This window comes from Hyalella azteca, unplaced genomic scaffold, assembly GCF_000764305.2.
Source record: "Hyalella azteca isolate HAZT.00-mixed unplaced genomic scaffold, Hazt_2.0.2 contig6610, whole genome shotgun sequence".
NCBI lineage: Eukaryota > Metazoa > Arthropoda > Malacostraca > Amphipoda > Hyalellidae > Hyalella > Hyalella azteca.
In genome coordinates this window covers 228800-253006 of record NW_025936767.1, presented here as the reverse complement: position 1 = coordinate 253006, position 24207 = coordinate 228800, and the positions used below count along the sequence as shown (strand labels likewise).

The 24207-nt window shown below is 36.4% G+C and overlaps 1 protein-coding gene across 1 annotated transcript; it reads left to right on the top strand.

Annotated features, from left to right (window-relative positions):
* The first annotated feature begins 7507 nt into the window (after positions 1-7507).
* Positions 7508-20065, top strand: LOC108673914 (amino acid transporter AVT3B). The gene is made up of 8 exons (XM_018161802.1): positions 7508-7757; positions 8811-8979; positions 10584-10781; positions 11623-11861; positions 14849-14961; positions 16720-16810; positions 19032-19230; positions 19872-20065. The coding sequence occupies exons 1-8, from the start codon at positions 7508-7510 to the stop codon at positions 20032-20034; spliced, it is 1422 nt and encodes a 473-aa protein (XP_018017291.1). The 3' UTR covers positions 20035-20065.
* Positions 20066-24207: the final 4142 nt, after the last annotated feature.

Genomic DNA, 24207 nt, shown 5'->3' with positions numbered 1-24207 from the left:
GACTAATTAAAGGTATTTTTCTGAACTCTGAATTTTAAACTATTCGTCGAAATGCTCAATGTACGAGATGAATACTAATTAAAATATGAGTAAAGTTCTCTCTATATTAAGTTGTGAAAGAGGCTTTGATTATCACTCCGAAATTATTCTTTGAATGCACATTCTGGTCTCTATAATTATTGAAATGTGTTTGATATGCTCTTTATTGAACGATGAGATGAAGTTAATGATTAACTTTTAATATATGTTCCTCACCCTTCAAGGTTAATCGTGCTTTGCTATAGTGGAATCTAGGGAGAGATGTCACAATCACGGATAGGTAGAAATGATATACAAAAGTGAAACTAGAGAGGTTGTAAGTAGAGATGATATTAAAAGGTAAACAATAATATACTTCATGGTTGGAAAATGAAATGCTGGTCTATGGCCGACGGCCGGCCAGTGCACTCAGAGAATTCAATGAACATTTGTCCTATTAGCGATTCACTCTTTATCATCGAGGGGATCACCCATGATCCAGTTTGATCCAGCAAAAGGGCGTATCAGTGCTACGTGCATACTCTGTTAGAAAAAACGGTGAAAAAACGGTCCCACTGGCGTTCTAGTGGCCGGTCGCCTCGTGAAAATAAAATGTTTCTCCGTTTTTATCAGATGTTTTACGGATTTCTTGTGTTAAATTAGAATAAAAACGGCGACACCGTGTTTCTTTTCACGTGCCGACCGGCCACTGAAACGCCGGTAATACCGTTAACGGTAATTTTTCTAACAGTGATACAAGTTTGTCACTATTTGGATAGTACGACTCATTCATTACTCTGAGTGTGATACTAAGCCATCAGTTTTAAATTTGTCCAAGTTTACATTTGCACAAAGGGACAATTTGGAACTCCATTTGCCTTAGGGATTTTAATAAATTTTTGGTACAGAAAACAATGGACAAGTCTCACAAATTTCAACGTGGGAACTTAGTCTATGGCTGTAGCGGCCGTGTTTTTAATTTCCGACTTCTCAGAGGAGACTTTGAAATACACACTTGAATGTCATTCACGTGGAGCAGTCGAATTTTTAATTTGGACGCTTGGCCTTCATAATGCACCTTGGCCTTCAAAATGCGCCTTGGCCTTCATAATGCGCCTTGGCCTTCAAAATGCGCCTTGGCCTTCATAATGGGTCCTGGCCTTCAAAATGCACCTTGGCCTTCAGTATGCGCCTTGGCCTTCATAATGCACCTTGGCCTTCATAATGGGTCTTGGCCTTCATATGGCGCCTTGGCCTTCATAATGCACCTTGGCCTTCATGATGCACCTTGGCCTTCATAATGCTCCTTGGCCTTCATATGGCACCTCGGCCTTCATAATGCGCCTTGGCCTTCGATCATAATGTGCTGGCCCTTCATAATGCGCCTTGGCCTTCATAATGCGCCTTGGCTTTCATAATGCGCTTTGGCCTTCATAATGCGCCTTGGCCTTCCTAATGCGCCTTGGCCTTCATAATGCGCCTCGGCCTTCATAATGCGCCTTGGCCTTCATAATGCACTTTGGCCTTCATAATGCGCCTTGGCCTTCATAATGCACTTTGGCCTTCATAATGCGCTTTTGCCTTCATAATGCGATAATACGCCTTGGCCTACAAGAGACGCCTTGGCCTTCATAATCCGCCTTGGTCTTCCTAATGCGCCTTGGCCTTCATAATGCGCCTTGGCCTTCATAATGCGCCTTGGCCTTCATAATGCGCCTTGGCCTTCATAATGCGCCTTGGCCTTCAAAAGGCGCCTCAGAATATTAACTTCACTGGATGGAGGAAGCTGACAGTTGCTCGAGATGTGAAATTTTTTAGAACGCGTCTGTGTCGATAGTTATGAAAGAACAATGCAGTGTCGCCTAGAATGATATCATAGATAGATATCATTTAAGATATTCATGCGTGTGAGATATCGATTTGGAACTGAATGGAATAATCTGCTAAAAAATTTTTACTTAAATTTTATCAAAATATTTCGTTACATTGAGCGAAGATAATGATTGTGCCAGAGAGGGTAAATCATCTTACGTATAAGTCATCGATGATAAACATAATAAGTAGGTCATTATATATTGACGGAAAAGTATTAGAACTTCACTCGCAGAAAACTGAGGGGAGTTTTAAAGGGATTCTACTGTTGTCCTAGCTTGAAGATATTGAAATAAAGTTCAGTTAAAATTTTAAATTAGAACTGAGTGTGTAATTTCCGAATTACAACTGAGTTTTTAATTTCTAAATTACAACTGAGTTTGCAATTTTCGAATTACAACGGAGTTTGTGAGCTTGCATTCTGGCATGGAATTCATTAACTTTATTACGTACAAAATTTCCACAAAAATCAAAACTGGTTTGAGCTTATTTCAAGTTTGAACATCAATGAAAATCGGAATGTATATTTTCATATATGCCTGTTACTGAATCATGATAATTTCACTACCAGTAAGATTATTCATGCAGCGCCACTCATCCCTCACTTCAGGTCACATGTCGCGATGTTGCAGCAGACATTCGCGTCTCACTTCATGTCACATGACACGATGTTGTAGCAGACATTCACGTCTCACTTCAGGTCACATGACACGATGTTGCAGCAGACATTCGTGTCTCACTTCAGGTCACATGACACGATGTTGAAGCAGACATTCACGTCTCACTTCAGGTCACATGACACGATGTTGAAGCAGACATTCACGTCTCACTTCAGGTCACATGACACGATGTTGTTACGAATATCCGTACGACTTCAGTATATCCGTACGAATATCTGTACGACTTTACTTGCATGTCCCGACAGCGTCGGAACATGCAAAGATTACGGTCATCCATATGAATGATATTAGTCGTCAAAGTCTTTCTTATATGATTTTTAATTTATATGCTCAATATTAATATTTATAAATTAGCGAAACACTTTGAAAGAGAGCCAAAATTTTGAGCCAAACTTGTAAATTTCTAGTGCGACTTACAAGTTTCCGCTGCGATTTGCAGTGTAAAATTTTCAAAAATTAAATAAAAAAGTAAGAACTACACTGTTAGAAAAAACGGTGAAAAAACGGACCCACTGGCGTTCTAGTGGCCGGTCGCCCCGTAAAAATAAACTGTTTCGCCGTTTTTATCAGATGTTCTACGGATTTTTAGTGTTAAATTAGAATAAAAACGGCGACACGGTGTTTCTTTTCACGTGCCGACCGGTCACTGAAACGCCGGGAAAAACCTTTAACGGTAATTTTTCTAACAGTGTACGCACGAAATTTCGAAAATAATTTTAGACCGTGTAGATTGCGTCGAATGAGTTTTATGATCGTCTGATTAGCAGGGCCCCTTAATCAGGTCCTTGATTATCCTCGCCAATGAAGAGAAAAATTGCGGCTACGAGTAATATTTGGCCCAAGGAAGCACGTGTTCTCCCTCGTCATCTTTTAGGATAATTTCGTTGATAAGAGAATGTTTAACGTACAACTGAGATCATCATTAAAATGGTACTTGAAACTGAAGGCTAGTACACTTGATTTGTTATAATTGACGAGAGAATAGTTAAAGATTTATAACAGTATAACAGAATAACGGTTTAAAACGCGAAAGGTAAGAAGAGAATTCTGTCTAGAATTTACAGCTTAGGAAAAAGCAGCAGAAATTTTCTATCTCATATCGTTAATCACTTTTAATGCAGACTAGAGAATATCTTTACAATGAAAAAATGATTTATACCGTTCTTAGTGTATGTCACTAGAACAAACTTCTAACTGGCTGCGGTTCACAAAAAAAATTAAAAGCGTATTCACAATCAATGCAATCCAGTCACTCTTCCTTCCATCGCGTAGTCATGGCTCATTGCAATGAAAAATGGCAACTCTTTACCAACATTACGCAGATTTTTTGATCATTTAATGGAACATTCATAATATATCCCATTCAATTAGTTACTTGATGTCATTGGAGATTAGATGACTTTTGGGGGAACAATTGATATCAGATAATATCAATGCTTCCTTCAGCACGTGAAAAGCAACACCAATCCATAAATTACTTCATTAACATCAATCTAAATTCAACAGGACATGGAGAAGCCAAATGAATTATTCAATTCATTACAAATGATTTCAACTTGCACCTATGAAGGATATTATTTTGAAAGGAATAAATTTCGGTGCACGATTCATTCCTGCTACCTGTCTTTCGAACGTCGCGTCAACGGCGATATTCGTTACTGCCTAAGGGTACGCACACAGTGGAAGCAGGTTTGTCCGCGCGGGCAACCTGCTCCAACCTGCCACAAGAATGAACATAGGATAATAATGTAAGTGTTCACAGTGAAAACCTGTACGAATAGGCTTCTGTATTCTATGGTTTCAGGCGCCAGCCTGAGCAGGTAACCAGCATGCTGGCAACCTGCTTTCACTGTGTGCGTACCCTAACATTGGGGCCGTGCTTCCGATATCGGTATACATTGAATTCTTTTGTCACTTCTTCAAACCCGAGGCAAATTGAGGAATTTTCAGAAGGGGTTATTCATCTTTAGGTTGAGAGCATGAGCATTTGAATATCCTGAACATCATTACAATTTGCACATTAAGTTTCATAAAAATAAATCGGTAAATATAAATCGCTTGAAAAATTTAATCAAATAAATATATAATAAATAAATTGATATAAATTCTTATAAATTATTCGTTTCCACGGTAAGATTTTGTCCTTCTGTATGTCCACTAAAACCGACCAACGCAGTACACTTCCTCTACTCAGCACTCTTTCTTCCCTTTTATTTTCATATTTATTTATTATTTATTATTATTTATTTATTATTTTTATATTTATTTATTATATATTCCCAATAATATAAGGAGTCGATGAGACGTTGATCTCAAAAGACGATTTCTTACAAATTTTCAAAATTCAGATCAAGTAAATTTCATAACGTCCAAATAAGTTGAAATCAGATGCGAACTCCATGAAAATTGAAATTAAAAAATTTGGGGAGGCAAAATTTTAAATTAAATTCGGGAGGCAAATTTTCAATTAGTATATAAAAAATCCATGGCTCAATATTTCAAACCCTTGAGGGTTTCGTAATACATGACAGGTATGTCACGATGCATTCTTGTTAAATATATGAAAAAAGGAATTAATTCACATGCAGTTTTTAATTGAAACGTAATTGAATAGCAAAAAAAAAGAATAAGAAATTCATGCTTTGCAAATTAGGAAATAGAATGAAGAACTAATGCTTTATAGAATAAATTAAAAAAAAAAATGACACATGAAGACATGGAATACTTGTACATATATATTACATAAAGACTTCAGACTAATGTACGAATAATGTTGGGTTTGCACAATGTAAAATGCAAATGTACGAATATTATTGGGTTTGCACAATATTACGAAATATAATATAGAACAATTTTGGCAACATATAAGCATGGTCACGGTGTGTTGTTGTCACTTTAAGATACTTGATTGTAGTTTTTGATAAAATTTAATTTCATTTCCGTTGCTAGAATGCAGGTAATTTGTTCATATTTTATTTCTTATAAAAGAGCTTTTAGAATGAATTATTTTTTAGACAGCTGAAATTGATCATATATTACGATATGAACTGTACAGTACATTTGTTCAGATTTCCAATAAAAGGTCTCATATGTAAGTAAATTGACTTTTACAAAACGTGCCATTATCTCATTATCTAATTAAATCTCATAACTTAATGTGTAAGTGTTATCTTACAAGTAACATAGGCTACATAGCTACATAGTAAAAAGCTAATTCTTTGTAGGTATGTTTAATATAACATAATATAATGATGTCGGCGCTGAAATGTAGGCCTGATGTGGCCTGTCGCCGATTCTTTTCCTTTTCGTGCCTTGTTCATAGATCTAAACTCGTATCATTTGACCGGATCTTTTCATGACTGGCGATAGTTTGAAGAAGCTACTAGACTTCCACCAGGTTCGATAAGGAGCTAGGCATTTCAAATCTGAACATATATTTTTCCATAGCTTTATCTAGTCTTCCTGGTGTTGGTTCTTGTTTCAAATTCTAGTAACCCTTCAGGGACCTTGTATAGACCATGAGTATACTTGTATACTTCAATGAGGTCCCCACGCAGACGTCGATAACTGAGGCTTGGAAGCTTCATAATCTTCAATCTTTCTTCATAGGACTTGCCCTTCAAGCCTGGAATTAGTCACATAACGTTTTATAAAAAATCCTATTCAATTCCATGTTGAATTCTGATTTGCGATAGTTGACGATTTCAAGTATAAATAAGTTCTAATTAGGTTTCTTGATTAAAATCTAACGAATAACTCATTGCGGGCGATATTTAAGGAACGCGTGTAGAATCAAATTGGCTTTTGATCACGTTGAATTATTATAACAATTGGGTATTTAAAGAAATTATGTCAATTGGAAACAGAAGCAGACTTGATTCTATCTTAGATAATAATGATAGCATCGTGAGCATTGTAACAAATGATTCTAATGAATAATATCAAAGTGTTATATAATCATGTAGCATCCAACGATTTTAGTTTTTCGATCTGTGTAGATTGTATTATTGATGCCATTTAGTTACCCATATACTTTTTCTATGATGAGCATGCGGAAGAACGTGAATTTTGTGGTAGACTATTTCTCTTTAGCAGCTCCAAATGCCCGCAGAATAAGTTACAAGTAACAGTGAATAAAACAGCTGTTGAATTTAAATCTAAAACTTTAATAGTACCGGTTAAAGAAATTGATCAAATTTTGGCAAATTTCGGCCAAAAGATAGAATGTATTTTTCCATCTTAAATTATGCTAAAAAGTTGTCTTTAATAATATAAATAATACTCATCTTAAAACAACTGAAATGTGAAATTAAGTTTTTATTATTTTGTGCCCCAATCCCGCTCTGTATATTTATTATTATTATTATTACATATTTTTTCGATTGTTCGCCTAAGCCCAGTTTTACAAATAGTTTACCAATATTCGAAGGTTTTTTTTTGTGATAGTCATCATTCTAAAATGAAAATGTAGTTGAACAAATATTTTTTGCTGCCTACTGACTAAAACTGAGAGTAAAAAATTTTGATATTGAGTCCTATCGTTCATCAAGATAAGTAATAATTAATTTTTTAACAATAATAATTCATTTCTTAACAATAATAATTCATTTTTTTCGAAATTTAGACCCCTGATTTCGCTGTCAGGAGCCAAAATCTAGACCTGCATGAAGGCTATGCTTCGTTCATGTCTCGCCTACGAAGGCACTGAATTTCTGAATAACAAAAGAAAATTCTGGTACGTTCTAAAAAAAGAAGAAATTATTAACCCAACCGCCCATAAAAAGTATCTAATTGAAGGCATTGAAAGTTATCATTCATTATTAAAAAAATAACATTCTTTTACCCCAAGGACCCGGCTTCCTACGTGAACGACACCAGTTCCACCAATAAAAACCCATCTCAACTCTTTACCTTTCCTTAGAATATACATGAAAACCATGGAAGAATCCACTGATAACAATAATTCATCTTCTGTGTCGTCTGATAAAGTAGAAATTTATCACGCAAACCAGTCGCCCTACTGGCCAACAGTTGCCTTATCACAGTCTGACCAGACCGTACCGTTCTCTGCCACGGCCGACACGGGCCCAGATGACGGCGTGGGGCCGGCCGTGGCCGCTCTCTTCATCGTGGCTGAGATCGCCGGCGCTGGTATCCTGAATCTGCCATACGCCGTCGCTGAAACTGGTAATTTTAAATGATGAATTAATAATTTAATATAATATTATATTATATTATAATTAATAATATTATAATAATCAATTTAGGTTAAGATTAATGAACTAAACTTCCACCAGAATAATCTGATATTATAATGATCATGTTAACGAACAGCATTTAAGTACGTCCACTTCAAATGTTTATTAACCTAAATAACAAATTGAAGAAACCGACTAAAAAAATACTATTGAGGATAATTAATAGAGAATTTTTTGAGAGAAAAATTAAAGTATTTCACAACCAGTTGAATATTGGCAAATGAGAATCCAAGTCAGGAAAAATGGCACATAAGTCAAAAATTCTAATGGGAATTACATTTTCAATAAGAAAGGTGAAGTTTATCAATTTTCTGTATATATTAGTTCGGTAACTTGAAGGCCCAAAAAATATTAAAATATTTCAAAATTCAGTAACTTAGACGTAACAAAGGTTTTAAGAAAACAACTTTGGATTGAACATTGATTTTGATACATGGCGACTTGCTGTTAAATATTACCCCTGGGATGTGAGTTGAAACAATCACTGGAAATATCAGATAATATATCGTGTGAGCCGCATGATGCAGGGTCTATTAATGGAAACGTTCGACATGACTTTTTATGAAGTGAAACCAAATCTGTTAGAATTGTATGGGAACTTTTTTACGGCGTCGGTAATGGGACTATATAAATAATTTACTCCAACTGGTAATTTGAATTGGTAGTCACTCTTTGAATTGCATATTTTTTCATCTTCTATTAGAAAAATAATTGGATATTTTTTATGAAAATATTACGTGAGCGGGCAGATATTCTTTTCTTATCGGTCTAATCAGAGCGTCTCAATCAAGATATGCTCCTTAATTCGGTTTACAAGACAATTACGCTCTTCACTTTTCCTCTCAAAATTTCTTTTTTTAGCAGAATTAATTTTCTATAGGAAATTAATTCTGAGAAAATTAGAGTAAAAATTTGTGAAAGAAAAAATTTTTGAGGGAAAAAATTTTTTGATAGAAAAAATTAGAGAATATTTTTTTCATAGGTTGGTCTGGACTCGCATTGCTGATCGTTCTGGCGGTGATGGTGACGTTCTCTGGGACGCGGTTAAGCCAGAGTTGGTTGATACTGGAGCAGCTGTGGCCGCAGTACCGAACTGTCAACCGAGCTCCGTATCAGAACATCGCCTATCGCGCTTTCGGAAAATGGTGCATGTGAGTATTGTAATTTTTCGTTGATTCTGTTGTTCATTATTGTACACTGTACCTTTATTCTCTTACATTTTTAGCGAACCGAGCTCCGTACCAGAACATCGCCTATCGCGCTTTCGGGAAATGGTGTATGTGAGTATTGTAATTTTTCGTTGAGTCCGTTGTTCATTACCTTTATTCTTTTACATTTTTAGCACATATTGCATGGCAATCTCGCGGTTGTCATCGTGCTTGAAACGAGGGGAAGCTACTTCAACACTTCAACGTTTAGCCCACAGTTGAGAAATATATAAGAGCAGTGCCAATTGCAGAGCAATTATACTTTTATTTGCCTGTATTTATTTGATCAGCAAGTACATGTTAAAAGCGAACAGCGTGATTAATTTTACAAGTTAAAATTAAACATAAACGATTGGGACTGAATGATTAGGCCACAGGTAAATCAATTCGCATTCATCAACAAATAAAAACGTAAAGGTGTTGATGTGCAAAATGAATTTTTTCCTAAGGCGGTTTGACACATGTACAGTCATGAAAATATTAATCGTTTTTTTGTCGCTGAATTGTAAATGGAAATATATATAATACTAGAATATAATATTTACTTTTGCCAGTAACTTCTTACGCAGGCGAGTGAAAATCTGCATTGACCTTGCAGAGCCATTTACTGATAAAAACCATCCTTTCTGCGCTTTTCTTGATTACTTCCTGATAAATTGAACTTACGTCATATACAACTATGAACCTATTTTGCATTTCATTTATATAACTATTATTCACAATTTGATTGAATTATTTTGGAGTGTTGTCACGCGGCGTCCTGTATGCCCTTAAAAGAATCGCGACAAACTCTTTCGACGCCTCAACTTTGTTGCCAATTCGAAGGTAAACAATTTTGCCGGAGCCTCCGTAAACAGTTTGACATGAGGTGTCAATGTTGCGTGCGGGCCTTCGTGAATTATCTTTGAGAAGGGAGATTGAAAAGAATCTTTCAACGGAGACTGTGCAGTATACGGTAAGGTAGCATATTCTATTTTAATAAGCGTATCACTATGTTTACTTATTTTGTTTACGTAGGTAGGGTGCTTAAACTCACAGAAAACTGTCGTATTTTCAATGCTGGGCTTCTTGATTATTTGTGAAACATTTACAATGATAAAGACATAATTTTGCACAATTTTTCGCTCTAATTTGATGAATTTTACTAAACATACAGAAAATAAAACTATGGATAAATTGAGGTAAGTTGCCCATAATTTGAAACTTTAGACAATATGATAATTACAAAAAAAAAACTTGAATTAAGTAGTATTTTTCTTCAATAAATGTAGCATCTCAATTCCTTTGCGAGTCAATGGGTATTTCCTGATGTCAAATTATTTTCTTCCAGCTCTATAGACCCTCTATTACGTGTTCAATTTTCCTTCTATATTTGGATGTCGAAAAGGGATCATAATGAAATACTAAAAACAAGTTGCATTTTAATATGAATTTCGTAGCAAAAGTGCGAAATACAGTCGTGCGTAACTGCGTGTATTTTTCATGATTTGATCGCTTGATTTTTCTCGGTTGAACTTTTACCTTTAATCAATATTTCCTCTCGTCAGGCGGCTGTTGGAAGCAAGTTTCCAAGTCACTTTGCTTGGCGCTGGCGTCGTCTATCTCCTGGTAATCGCTGGGTTTGTCTCTGATCTCTGGAATGAAATCGGCCATGGAATTCCAGAAATTACGTTTTGCGAGGCCGTGCTGATGCTAGGAATAATACTTACCCCTGTTACGTGGTTGGGGTCTCCGAAAGATTTCTGGTGAGTTGCTAGGAATGTGTAAAATATATATGAACAAAAAAAATGTTTATGGTTGATACTAAATAAAAAAAAGGAGAGAGTTATTGATCCCCGAAAGTTATTTATCCCCGTCCCATTAATTGAAGAATGGAGAGGTTATTACTCATAAAATCAGAATTTCATTTAATCAATGTCTGCAAAAAGAAAACCACTCGCGACTGTTTAAGTTTTTCAAAGACAGTGAAACATAATGGGAGACCACATGAGGTAAAAGAGTTATGTAGTGTGTTAATGTTTTTTTAGAGAATTGTTTAGGCATGCAGATTTTGTCATTAGTTACGATAATTATTGAGTGAATGGTGATTCCTCATCAACCTGGGTTGATGGAAGTTTTTAACTACAGTCATTAAATATTCGGAAGATGCCTTCCTATTGATTAGGCCGATATCACAATAATGACATATTAAAATGTTTTACCTTCCATTTAATTGTTTGCGTGAACTGCAGCCCAGGCTCTTAAAATTCTGATTTCCACACCCATGGAAAAGTTCCATGTATTCTCTGATGATGAAAGAATATTTATTAATCATTCCTTGTATTCTACGATAATGATAGACTATTTACTCATCATTTCATGTATTCTACGATAATAAAAGAATATATATTAATCATTCCATTTATTCTACGATGCTGAAAGAATATTTATTAATCATTCCATGTATTCAACGATAACGAAAAAATATTTATTAATCATTCCGGGTATTCTACGATAATGAAAAGAGTATATATTAATCATTCCATGTATTCTACGATAATGAAAGAATATTTATTCATCGTAAAACACATATTATTTCTCATGTAGGTGGTCATCTCTGGTAGCTGTGGGTACTACCATGGCTACGTTGGTTGTCATTGTAGTTCAAGTCGTAAAGGCTGCCCCCACCACCAACCCCGTGTACACGACACCCACCCTCCAGAGTTTCTCCTTAGGTTTTGGTTCAATTTTGTTTTCATTGGGAGGAGCATCTATGTTTCCTGCCATTCAGAACGACATGAAAAACCGAGAGAAGTTCTCGTTGAGCGTCATCACAGGGTTCGTTAGTGAGTATTGGAACAGGTCTTGTAAACCGATCAATAGAGTAGGCCGAGCATGGAGAATGTTCTTAAGGATCTAGAGACTTCTTTTAAGTTACTTCATTAGTGCAATCATCAAAATACGAAATGTCAGAATGTTTTCACATATTAAAATGTTTTTGGGCCTTCTAATGTTTTTACGAATTTCGAAGACTACCTCAAATTAGGAATATTATATTTTGGCTAAGACTTTAACTCATTTAACTGAAAAGAGGAGCTATTTAACACCAAAACTATATATGACACTAAAACAATATGACAGAAAACATTTGTTCACGAAATAATTTTTGTCAGTTAGTACTATATTCATTCATCGTTTATGCGATTGAAGTCTTCTCGAGCGTCTAAGTTTGATATTTAAAAGAGTCTAAAATCGTCGCAAGGCAGGCGGGTTGCCTTTAATTTTAAAAGAATTTTCCGCCTTGCGGGGATGCTCGGAGCTTTGGTCTCAGTTAAGATAAATAAAAGATCTTTAAATCCTTGGTAATACCCCTGCTCATACACGAATATATGTTAAGCCTTCAATGTGAGTTCCAGAGGCCAAGTCTCTGCTCCCACGAATTTCGTAATTTTAGTAGTGCTCACGAATATTGTTGAGATTAAAATGTACATTTTGTACAGCAATTTCGTACGCATATGAGTACGCACTCTCTCAATAAATACAACCCTCTTCAAAAATGCAACCATCTAAAGAATACAACCCTCTTCAAAATTCATTCTTCAAAAATGCAACCCTCATTAAAAATACAACTTTTACTCACCTGATACCTGCGCTACAATATCATCATTCGCAGTCAAATTATCATTCTAAATACGACAAATCGACGCTGCATTAAAATTACTCCTCGTTTCAAAGAAATAGTCGAGCAGATAAAAGCCATGACTTCAGCAAAATGTAGTACATGTTCAAGAAAAATATTGTGAGCAGATGTAAAAAAAAAATATTTGAATTCCATTCAAAAAATCAGATGAACGAAGTTTTATTAGTAAAATTGTGTTACAACATCAGATAATATCAGAAAACATCTTTCTGTTATTAAGGGAAATTGCATTATCTAATTATATTATTATTAGTTCATTATCAAGAGTCGGTCATAACGCGTTAATTTTACTTCAGTGAACCATTGGATAAGTGAAAATACCTAATACATTTGAAGCATACATAAGCCAATATGTCCTATGTATGTGATGAAATAATTCATTTACAATAACGATGTAATAAGATTGTAATGGTATATAATAATTAAATTTTAAAATTGGTTACAAAACGGTGCTGATGGCGAGCCAATGTTGTGTTTTATTATATCAGTGGATAAGTGAACCATTGATCCATTTTTAAAATAGTTCGCATTTCCAACACTAAAATATTTTAACAGATTGACGAGGTACGTTTCGACGAGGAGGATGAACAGAAAAAATATATTTAGGAATGTCATATAATATTTATTAAAACCTAATTGCATTTAGGTAAAAACGAATGGCAATTTAAATTATTTGTTAGGAAAATATGAAACTTTCAATCGCTTCATTGCTCTTCCACAAAGATTTATAATGTTAAAAATTGGTTCCAAATATAATTTTTGTCTTTTCCATGCTTTCACTGATATAATCTTACCTATGAATTCTGCCAACACGCATGAAAAAAATCACATGCATTAGTCCAATGTTCAATATTACGTCTGGATGTCAAATTATGAACATTTAAATGCATCCGCGAATCATTTATAAAATACCAAAGCCATTAATATAAGCGCGTTTTTCACCGAATACATTCATGATTAAAAAATATTTGAAATCGACGAGCCTGATTTGAAAGAAAAGCTGGCAAATTTGCTTGCAACTGTTCAATCACAACAATTATAAAAAATTTTTTATTAGGAATGAAAGCTGTATTCTCTGCCCCCACTATCGGTCTTTTCAGCCTGATAGAAGGGAATAAATTATTGTAAATTGCAATGAAAACCAATACTCTGAGCATATAATAATTATATTAAAAATAATTCCTAAATGAAAAATAAATTTACTATAATGTTTCGATATTTTGCTGTTTTTTTTTTGCTTTAAGTTAAAGAATGTGCTTGTTTTTGGCAGTTTATAATGTATGAACGTTGAAAATATTCATGTTACTGAGGTAATATCAAGTTCAAAATAGCTTTCTATGTGTCGTATTTATATATTTAATTCTCGATTTCGAGCCTTATTAATATAATTGAGGTATGGGAACAGTCGTTTTGCTTGCATGCGTTAAGTGAATATCAATTGCACCAATTAATTGTTCAGTATATATTCCTAATTAAGTAATTAAATTATCCTTAGCGGTTTGAACATCAGCCAATAACAACTAATGGAGTGGAGGATTTACTGAGTTGTTAGCATAACAACAAAGTGTAAAGTGACGCGCACATTTTAAAAACAAGGGAAGAGTGCATTTAAACTTTTTATACTGCACTACGGCATTTGAATATTTATGCTGTAGAATTGTTTTGTGCAGGCGTCAACGCTTGCTCAACACTCAATTTTTTTCTATTAAAAATGTAGCGTAAAAATATAGTACGATGGGGCTAGTTTAAGTTATCATTAGAATATTTAATAGGAGGTACTGATCGAAAGAAAATATATTTTAAACAATTTTCGTGTCAACGCGAGTCAACACTCAATTTTTTTCTATTAAAAATGTAGCGTATAAATATAGTACGATGAGGTTAGTTTAAGTTACCATTAGAATATTTAATAGTAGGTACTGATCGAAAGAAAATATATTAAATTTATTTTTGTAAAAGTGTGGAAAATCTTTTGAATTTCCACACTATTACGAAAATTATATTAAATTTTTATTTTTTTTTTCGATCAGTACTATTGAATATTCTAAATATAACTTAAACCAACCCCAATGTACTATATATTTACGCTGCTTTTAACAGAAAAAATTGACCAGTCCTGAAATAATTGAGCAGTTCTGGACGTGATGTATATGGCTGTGTCAGCGACCTGCTACTCCATCCTGGGCAGCGACGTGCCTACGAATATTCTGGACGTTGTAACGGGCCCGGCTGGCACCGTTGTGACGGTAGGTGACAGAACTAACGGGCCCAGCCGGCACCGTCGTGACGGTAGGTGACAGAACTAACGGGCCCAGCCGGCACCGTTGTGACGGTATCCAGCCGGCACTGTCGTGACGGTAGGTGACAGAACTAACGGGCCCAGCCGGCACCGTTGTGACGGTAGGTGACAGAACTAACGGGTCCAGCCGGCACCGTTGTGACGGTAGGTGACAGAAGTAACGGGCCCAGCTGACACCGTTGTGACGGTGGGTGCAGAAATAACGGGCCCAGCTGACGCCGTTGTGACGGTAGGTGACAGAACTAACGGGCCCAGCCGTCACCGTTGTGACGGTAGGTGACAGAACTAACGGGTCCAGCCGGCACCGTTGTGACGGTAGGTGACAGAAGTAACGGGCCCAGCCGGCACCGTTGTGACGGTAGGTGACAGAAGTAACGGGCCCAGCCGGCACTGTTGTGACGGTAGGTGACAGAACTAACGGGCCCAGCCGGCACCCTTGTGACGGTAGGTGACAGAAGTAACGGGCCCAGCCGGCACCGTCGTGACGGTGGGTGACAGAAGTAACGGGCCCAGCCGGCATCGTTGTGACGGTAGGTGACAGAACTAACGGGCCCAGCTGGCACAGTTGTGACGGTAGGTGACAGAAGTAACGGGCCCAGCCGGCACCGTCGTGACGGTGAGTGACAGAACTAACGGGCCCAGCCGGCACCGTTGTGACGGTAAGTGACAGAACAAACGGGCACAGCTGGCACCGTTGTGACGGTGGGTGACAGAATAAACGGGCCCAGCTGACACCGTCATAACGGTAAGCGACAGAAGTAACGGGCCCAGCTGACACCGTTGTGACGGTGAGTGACAGAACTAACGGACCCAGCTGACACCGCCATAACGGTAAGCGACAGAAGTAACGGGCCCAGCTGCCACCGTTGTGACGGTAGGTGACCGAACTAACGGGCCCAGCTGACACCGTTGTGACGGTAGGTGACAGAACTAACGGGCCCAGCTGACACCGTTGTGACAGTGGGTGACAGAACTAACGGGCCCAGCTGGCACCGTTGTGACGGTGGGTGACAGAACTAACGGGCCCAGCTGACACCATTGTGACGGTGGGTGACAGAACTAACGGGCCCAGCTGGCACCGTTGTGACGGTAGGTGACAGAACTAACGGGCCCAGCTGACACCATTGTGACGGTGGGTGACAGAACTAACGGGCCCAGCTGGCACCGTTGTGACGGTGGGTGACAGAACTAACGGGTTCTCTCGGAACCATCGTGACGGAAAGTGCGGTGTGTCGTGAAATTTCTGTAATAGCGCCCACATGTACATAGTATTCCGTACTATAGTTCCTATGAGTAAGTTACTTCGCTCGAGAACTAATGACTATTGTTAACATTGACTGGGCTCTTGTTCGTTCAAGACATAGAACTTCTGTTCTCCTGGCAAGTATTCTGTAAATAGTTTCTTTATGTGCAAGACCTTCACATTTGCATATATTCCCATGAACTTACCGTTTATGCTGTTTTATAGTAGTATTATTTTGTTCATGTATGTTGAGTTCTTGTTGAATAAAGCTCATGATGAGCTATATCGTCTTTGAACTAACGATCGAAAAAAAATTCAGCAATTAATCTTCGACAGATATTTCATATTTCATAGTATTTTTTGCATCGTTTATTCATGGAGAAATATTTAACCTGTTCTTAGGATCATATATAGACTTCTTATTGCTCGTTTGAATACAATTAAACAAACTCTCGTTCCCAGGTTCTGCTGCTCGGGCATTTCTTATTTGCCTTCGTGATCACCGTAAACCCATCCATGCAGAGCCTTGAGGAACTTCTTGGGGTAGCACACCGTGAGTGAGATTAGCGTATTTATTTTTATTATATTATAAAATTGCTATTATTGTTATAAATAAAACTTGGTGATCAAATGTACTGACCTTGAATTCTGATCTTTGGGTTAAAGAAAGTAGCAAGTAAACGTAATGATATTAGGAGATAAACAGCTTTGAGACATCCGATATATCGTTTCATTCACTAGCAAATTATAAGTGGTAGTCAGAAAATGAATGAATATTGAGAAGAGCAATTCATGTCTCAACGCATCAATTATTAATTTCTTTACACCAAAAAATTGCATTTTATATTTAATTTTGTAGGCATATTAACTAAAAATTCATAAATGACTGGCTAGTAATCTTTTTTCATGGCCCAAGTTCAACATTATATTGCCAATAAAACTTTTCATGCCAGCGCAAATCTACATGTGTTTATGCTGACTAGGATGCCATCCTTGCCACTTCTTCCTAGGACACTACACGAGTTGCTACACAATCTGCAGCCGCTAATGCTTGCTTTATAACGGATATTGGTTTCTGGCGAGGTTATAATGTCGCATTATTCTCTCGCAGCGTATTGCCGCAATGGCCCCGACGTATTTTTTAGGGAATCCTCTTGCAAGAACAATTCTGTGACCTCCAATGGCCCCTGGTGCAACTGCCGTCAGACCACATTACCAATAGACCTCATTAGCTTAATTAAGGCACCTCTAGCAATAGGCCCCATTAGCTTCCGACCCCATTAGCTTCCGGCCCCATTAGCTTCCGTCCCCATTAGCTTCCGGCCCCATTAGCTTCCGGCCCCATTAGCTTCCGGCCCCGTTAGCTTCCGGCCCCATTAGCTTTAGGGCATTAGCTTCCGGCCCCATTATTTTCCGGCCCCATTATTTTCCGGCCCCATTAGTTTCCGGCCCCATTAGCTTTCGGGCATTAGCTTCCGGCCCCATTATCTTCCGGCCCCATTAGCTTTCGGCCCATTAGCTTCCGGCCCCATTAGAATCCGGCCCCATTAGAATCCGGCCCCATTAGCTTTCGGCCCATTAGCTTCCGGACCCATTAGTTTTCGGTCCATTAGCTTCCGGCCCCATTAGTTTTCGCCCCCATTAGCTTCCGGCCCCATTGCCGTCTGGTCCCATTAGTACTAAACCTCATTAGGACCTAACCACATCGGCACTAGACCTTATTGTCGTCAAGCCCCATTAGTACCAGACCACATTAGCGTCTGGCCCCAATTAGCTCCATGCCCTATTACCTTCAGACTCCCATTAGCACAAGGCCTTACTAGCAAAGGGTCACATTATGACCAGTGAGAATGGTTTTATTATCTTATGGTAAATTGTTTGAAATTTATTGAATTATTCTTATGGCTTCAAGAGATTTAACTTATTGTAGGGCCACAATTATTTTTGGGTTTAACGTATTATATCAAGCATCTGCTCGGGCCGAGTTTGGTGGCTTAGTTCGTATGGGTAGTAATGATAAATGTATCTTTGTCACACTCAGTATAATCAATTCTGAATAATGTAATACTCCAAACGACAAAAAAGGTCATTTTAATCGATTAGGCTGGTTTAGTGATAACCAAGTCATTTCACCAAGAATGAAAAAAACCAAAACCGATTTCATAGTCATGTGCATGAAAAACTTCCATATCTTACTTTATTTCTATCATTTAACCATTTACTTTAATTATTTCTAATTTCTTCACCATTATCTCGCGGTTTTTTTTTATTATACCGCGTTATCCTCCTCAGCGTGATCATGGCAGGACTTCCATTTCTTACTTTATTTCTGCATTAAACCATTTACATTAATTAGTTCTAATTTCTTCCAACACATCCCGCAGGTTTTGAACTGTACCGTGTTATTCTCCGCAGCGTGATCATGGCAGGACTTCCATATCTTAATATCATAATTTATTTCTGTCATTTAACCATTTACTTTAATTAGTTCCTAATTTTTCACACATTATCTCGCAGGTTTTGGCCTGTACCGCGTAATTCTCCGCAGCGTGGTCATGGCAAGACTTCCATATCTTAATATCTTAATTTATTTATACCATTTAACCATTAACTTTAATTAGTTCTTAATTTTTCACACATTATCCCCCAGTTTTTGGATTATACCGCGTTATCCTCCGCAGCGTGATCATGGCAGGACTTCAATATCTTACTTTATTCCAACCATTAGCCATTTACTTTAATTAGTTCCTAATTTTTCACACATTATCTCGCAGGTTTTGGATTACACCGCGTTATCCTCCGCAGCGTAGTCATGGCAGGAGTGACTCTAACAGCTCTACTCATCCCGAACTTCAGTCAACTTCTCTCTCTGCTCGGCGGAGCCACCGTATCCATGATGTCTTTCATCTGCCCGCCTGTCTTTTACTGGAGACTTTGCTCTTTCACTGATCCTGTCACTGAGCAAAAAGTCAGGTAATAAAATGCCTCGGTCATAATTACTGTCATTTTGTTTGTAGTAAAAATATGTGTATGCAGTATAACATACATCTATGTTGTATAAATAAATATAATTTGGGTCACCACTTCATGATTAAATTAATTTGCAGCTTCATTTAAAAATAGATTTTGAGTTGGATAATTTAAACTCTAAAAATCAGGCATGTTTTCACATTTTTTTGAACCCGTGAATACTAGAATCAAAAATTTTCCTCAGCGAGCGTACTTCTCAAACTTCTTCTTAATTAAGATTATTGATTATAAACTTTTACATACTAGGCTGATTATCTGGACAATAAATTACTGTAGACTGTTCAATGGAATTATTCTCAAGTTTTCAAATAATATTTGTCTGTATTTTCTCCCAACTTCGCTGCTGTTTCTTTTTTTCCGAGTCAATACTTACAGTTAAATTAGACATATACGATATATTCAAAAACTTACAAATTTATATCAAGTAACTTTCTTTCGCGAAGGCAAAAAACACCGATGAAAAAATAATTCTGTGTAAATTATGGGTGGATATTCAACAATTATTTTATATTCCAGTACATAAAGTCTTCATTTTCCACCAAAGCAATTATGGTTGCTATTTACTAAAATATTTCTTTTTCCAGGACAGTTTCTATTTTACAGAAGCTGGCACTCAGTGGCATCGTGATGCTGGGTGTAGTTGGTGGCACTGCTGCCACCTACAGTGCCATAAGCGCCATCATTGGTGGCAGTAATTTCAATACAACTTGTTTCACGGCAAGTTCGTTTCTGGGCGCTAATAACTAATGCAATGGTTTACATTTCTTTTGAATTAATACATATTCCTACACCATATGAAAAAATATAACTCAGTACTCACTGCAGTGAGCGACAGAGAGCGCATTTTCTCGTCGACGAAAACGTGAAGTCACGGACGGACAGACGGACGGACGGACATGGCGAGCACAATAGGGAATTTTTTCCATAAAGAGAAAATGCGCTAAAAATTGAAGAAAATGCAACTTTTTATCATACCTGAAAAATCTCTCCTGTTCTATTTTTGCAATAACTGCTCAATTTCTGCACCAAAAAATTGCAGAAAAAATAATTGTATCTGAAAATGTTCATTTCCAAGGGAGAATTTTTTTTAGTCATAACAATTATTGATTTCAATCGAATCTGAGATAGTTCATTTGTTTATTATTTTTTTTTGTCGAATTTAAAATAGTTTCGGCTCCTCCATGCCGTAATTGGGAACACTAAATTTATAGCCAGAATTTTATTATAATTTTGATCAAAAAGAGATTAGAAGGAAAAAGTTGAAAATTTTATAACCAATCGAGGTTAAATTTTTAATAAAATTTCAATTCCGATTCGCAAATGAGCCAATGGATCGCAATTTTGCTTTAAAAACATTCGTAAATTTGATCCCGTGTGACTGATCCCGTGTGTGTAAGTTTTTTTGATCTTTGATCCCGTGTGTGTACGTTTTTTTTTATTTCATTAATACTAATGCTAAATCTTGTATTCCATTTTATCAATCCGATCATAGAAGAACTTCATAGGCCGACTGGGAAGTTTAATCATGGCAACTACTAACGACGCTTTGTTATACTATGAGGAAAAGAAACACGGGCTTAATATAGTAAAGTTACACTGTTAGAAAAAACGGTGAAAAAACGGTCCCACTGGCATTCTATAGAGTGGCCGGTCGCCACGTGAAAATAAACTGTTTCGCCGTTTTTATCAGATGTTTTACGGATTTCTAGTGTTAAATTAGAATAAAAATGGCGACACGGTGTTTCTTTTCACGTGCCGACCGGCCACTGAAACGCCGGTATAATACCGTTAACGGTAATTTTCCTAACAGTGTACTCAATGTCATTACCTAACTTTTACTGAATATCATAACCTTATTATAAGGCTTTCTTTACATGTTGTTATCAGGACTTCAATTTTTGTCTGGATTGTTGACGGTTGCCACTATTTATTTGTTTGATAAATTTTGGTTATTGAATAGAGCGGAAGAATTTTTTCAATATATTTCTTATAATTTGGACGTTGTTAAATTCTTCACTCCCAGAAAACCCAAAATTCAATTATATTTACTGGAGCCAAAAATTGTATGTATTTGTCCTATACTTGAGTTATCGCGTCGCAGAGATACGAACACATTTGTTTAATAACGTACCTAAATACGTTTTAAAACAATAATAATACGTTTTTCCATTTTCATCTGTATTTGACGTCGCAATTTCGTCGACATTTTCTTGCTCTAAATCGGCAGAAATTATTTGAATGGAAGATTCGTCTTAACATTGGGGCTAGGTTTCTGCGCTTACCTTAAATGCCTTTTCCCTAAATGCATTCACCCTAAATGCATCTATGTCATTTAATGGACGATACATCTTAACGTTGGCGTTGAGTTTCTACATTTAACTTGAATGCTTTTCCCCTAAATGAATTCACTCTAAATGCTTCGATATCATTTAATGGACGATTCATCTTAACGTTGGCGTTGAGATTCTACATTTACCTTGAATGCTTTTCCCCTAAATGAATTCACTCTAAATGCTTCGATATCATTTATTGGAACGTTCGTCTTTATCGAAAGTGGGCGTCACGTTGCTTTTACAGACCAAATAATTCCACGTAAAACTGTCGAACAGAGCTTGGCGTCGCAATAAATGTTTCGTACAAGCTATTTTCTGCCACGTGTTATTCATTTTCACTTACGTTTGCTCTCCCGGTTTCTTTGACGAAATTCTAGCACTTTATTATGTGCACTCAAAGATTTATGAAGATGCCGTCGCTCTTAAATTCTAATTAGCGCGCTTCTGTAAAACTGAAAAATATACATTCAATTAATTGATGCTAATTTGCAGATTCATAAAAATAATTCGAGCTTTTGCTTTCAATCTGAATTATAATAGTTGCTTGATTGAGAAAATTTTTCCTATGAAGAAGTCTTATAAATTATTAACAGAATTTAAATATTAGTAAATACAAAAACCTTCTCGGGTTCCAAAAAATCAGCGAAACTTATATTACAAGCATGCTTTTTCTTATTGTTGAACTATCGCAGTCATTCATTGTAATAAATATGAATTTTTCTTCCCCGTACTTACTACAAAATGTGAACTTCAGGTCATTGCACTGGCTTTCATTAAATTCCCCCTTAAGTCCAAATAGGAACCAAGTTGACTTGTAAAGTGTACAACAAGTGTGCATAGATTACCGCTTCTGTATTGAAAAGGGCAATTTATTAGTAATAAGATTTTATACCCAAACTGAAATAATGGTAGCTAATGGTATAGTTTGCGGTTAATTCCTTCACACTGCCCCAAAAATAGATCATACTCCTACTATGATTTTGTCTACGTTTTTTTAGCTTAGTCAATTATCCAAGGCAAGCAAGTGCTTCTAAGAAGACTTCTACCTACGCACACGGTAGGTTGTAATGGATCGCGATAGAACACTTCAATGCTGACATTCTAGTATTGAATGACCCCGATGTAACCGCGCGTGCGGATGGTTTTGTGTTTTCACTGTTTTGTGATAAACCGCTGAGGTACGAGGTTGCATTTATTTTGTTTAAATTTGTGATAAGAGTGCGTGTAGTTTTAGTGACTTTTATATAGTTATCGTGAAGTTAAATATAAATGTTTTTTATTCAATTGTATAGTGTGTTCCGTTTCATTTTATGCTTTTTAGTTAATTATCATTGGTATTAAATTATTGTTAGTTTACACAAAACAGAAAGGCTCCGAAGTTAGGAGAAGAGCTTTGGGAAAACACGGTATATATTTGAATTTTTTTATTTACAATTTTGTTTATTATATTATAGTTTATTATATTATAGTTATAATTTTTATTCATCTTTTATTCGCGATTTATTCAAATGTATAGGGTCACAAAAACTTGCTTTCTTATTTATTGAATAAACTTCAGCAAGGTATTTCGTTACTCGCTGAGGCATGCAAACTTACCGAACTCAGCGGCAGACTCGCTGAGGTATGACAACCGAATATCCCAGTTTATGAGAGAGCAATTATATGGTACCTGTAAATTTGATCGAAGTCCGTAAACACGATCCTCACAATTTCGGATTATCAAGTCTGTCCGTGGATTTCAGTTAATTGAACTGGACGATTGAGGGTGTCGCGAAAAAGATTTCCCAAATATCTTTAGAATATTTTGAATGCTATAAATTGACCTTTTGGTAAGGGACTAACCCTCTGTTTTCCCAATTAGAACAAATATCCATAAAATTTACTATTATGAAACAATTGGAGTTATGAAATTTAAAGTAATTAAACTATAAATATAAGATATATAATTTCGATCATCCGCGGACTAAGAAAATGGCCACAAAATCGAGGCCATATTTGCAGGGTTCCACCAGAAATTCACAGTGTGCGAAACCTCACTGACTAAATTGCCGCACCAAAGTTGAACGTATTTTTTTTCACCGAAACTAGCAAGGTTTCGGAAATGATGGGATACTGGAAATGATGGGATAGCTACGGGTGGTATGTTTTAGAAGCGCATTGAAGCGTGTGAACTTTTTGACTAAATAATATTGTTTATTCGACAATTAAACGGTGAAATTTAAAATAATTCCGGAATAAATTTTAATTAACTAAGCCGTGAAAGTATCCGAGGATAAATATTTATTGCCTAGATTTACATGTAATAAAAATAACTTAAAATAAATTAATTGCCTACTGAATTTTGTGCATTTATTTACCATCAAGAAATAATTTTTCATTTATCCATTATAAAACTATTTGCTCCAGCCAGTGTTTTTCTAAAAGTTTCTAAGATTTAAGAGTAAAAATATTATTGAAAATAAATAACTACAACTTTAAATGGTCAATCTTAAAATGTACATCAATGTACATCAAATTGTGCAACTATACACAGACAGTCGTATGCGAGCGTAAGCAATATTTTTGATATTATTCTTCGATATCTTCA

What these genes read in the sequence shown, in the direction of transcription:
- LOC108673914 (XM_018161802.1), top strand. Translation starts at nt 7,508, where the DNA reads ATGGAAGAATCCACTGATAACAATAATTCATCTTCTGTGTCGTCTGAT. An exon ending in CGGCTGGCACCGTTGTGACG is followed by an intron (nt 14,962 to 16,719) that starts GTAGGTGACAGA and finishes TCTCGTTCCCAG; the next exon opens with GTTCTGCTGCTCGGGCATTT. An exon ending in ACTTCTTGGGGTAGCACACC is followed by an intron (nt 16,811 to 19,031) that starts GTGAGTGAGATT and finishes ATTATCTCGCAG; the next exon opens with GTTTTGGATTACACCGCGTT.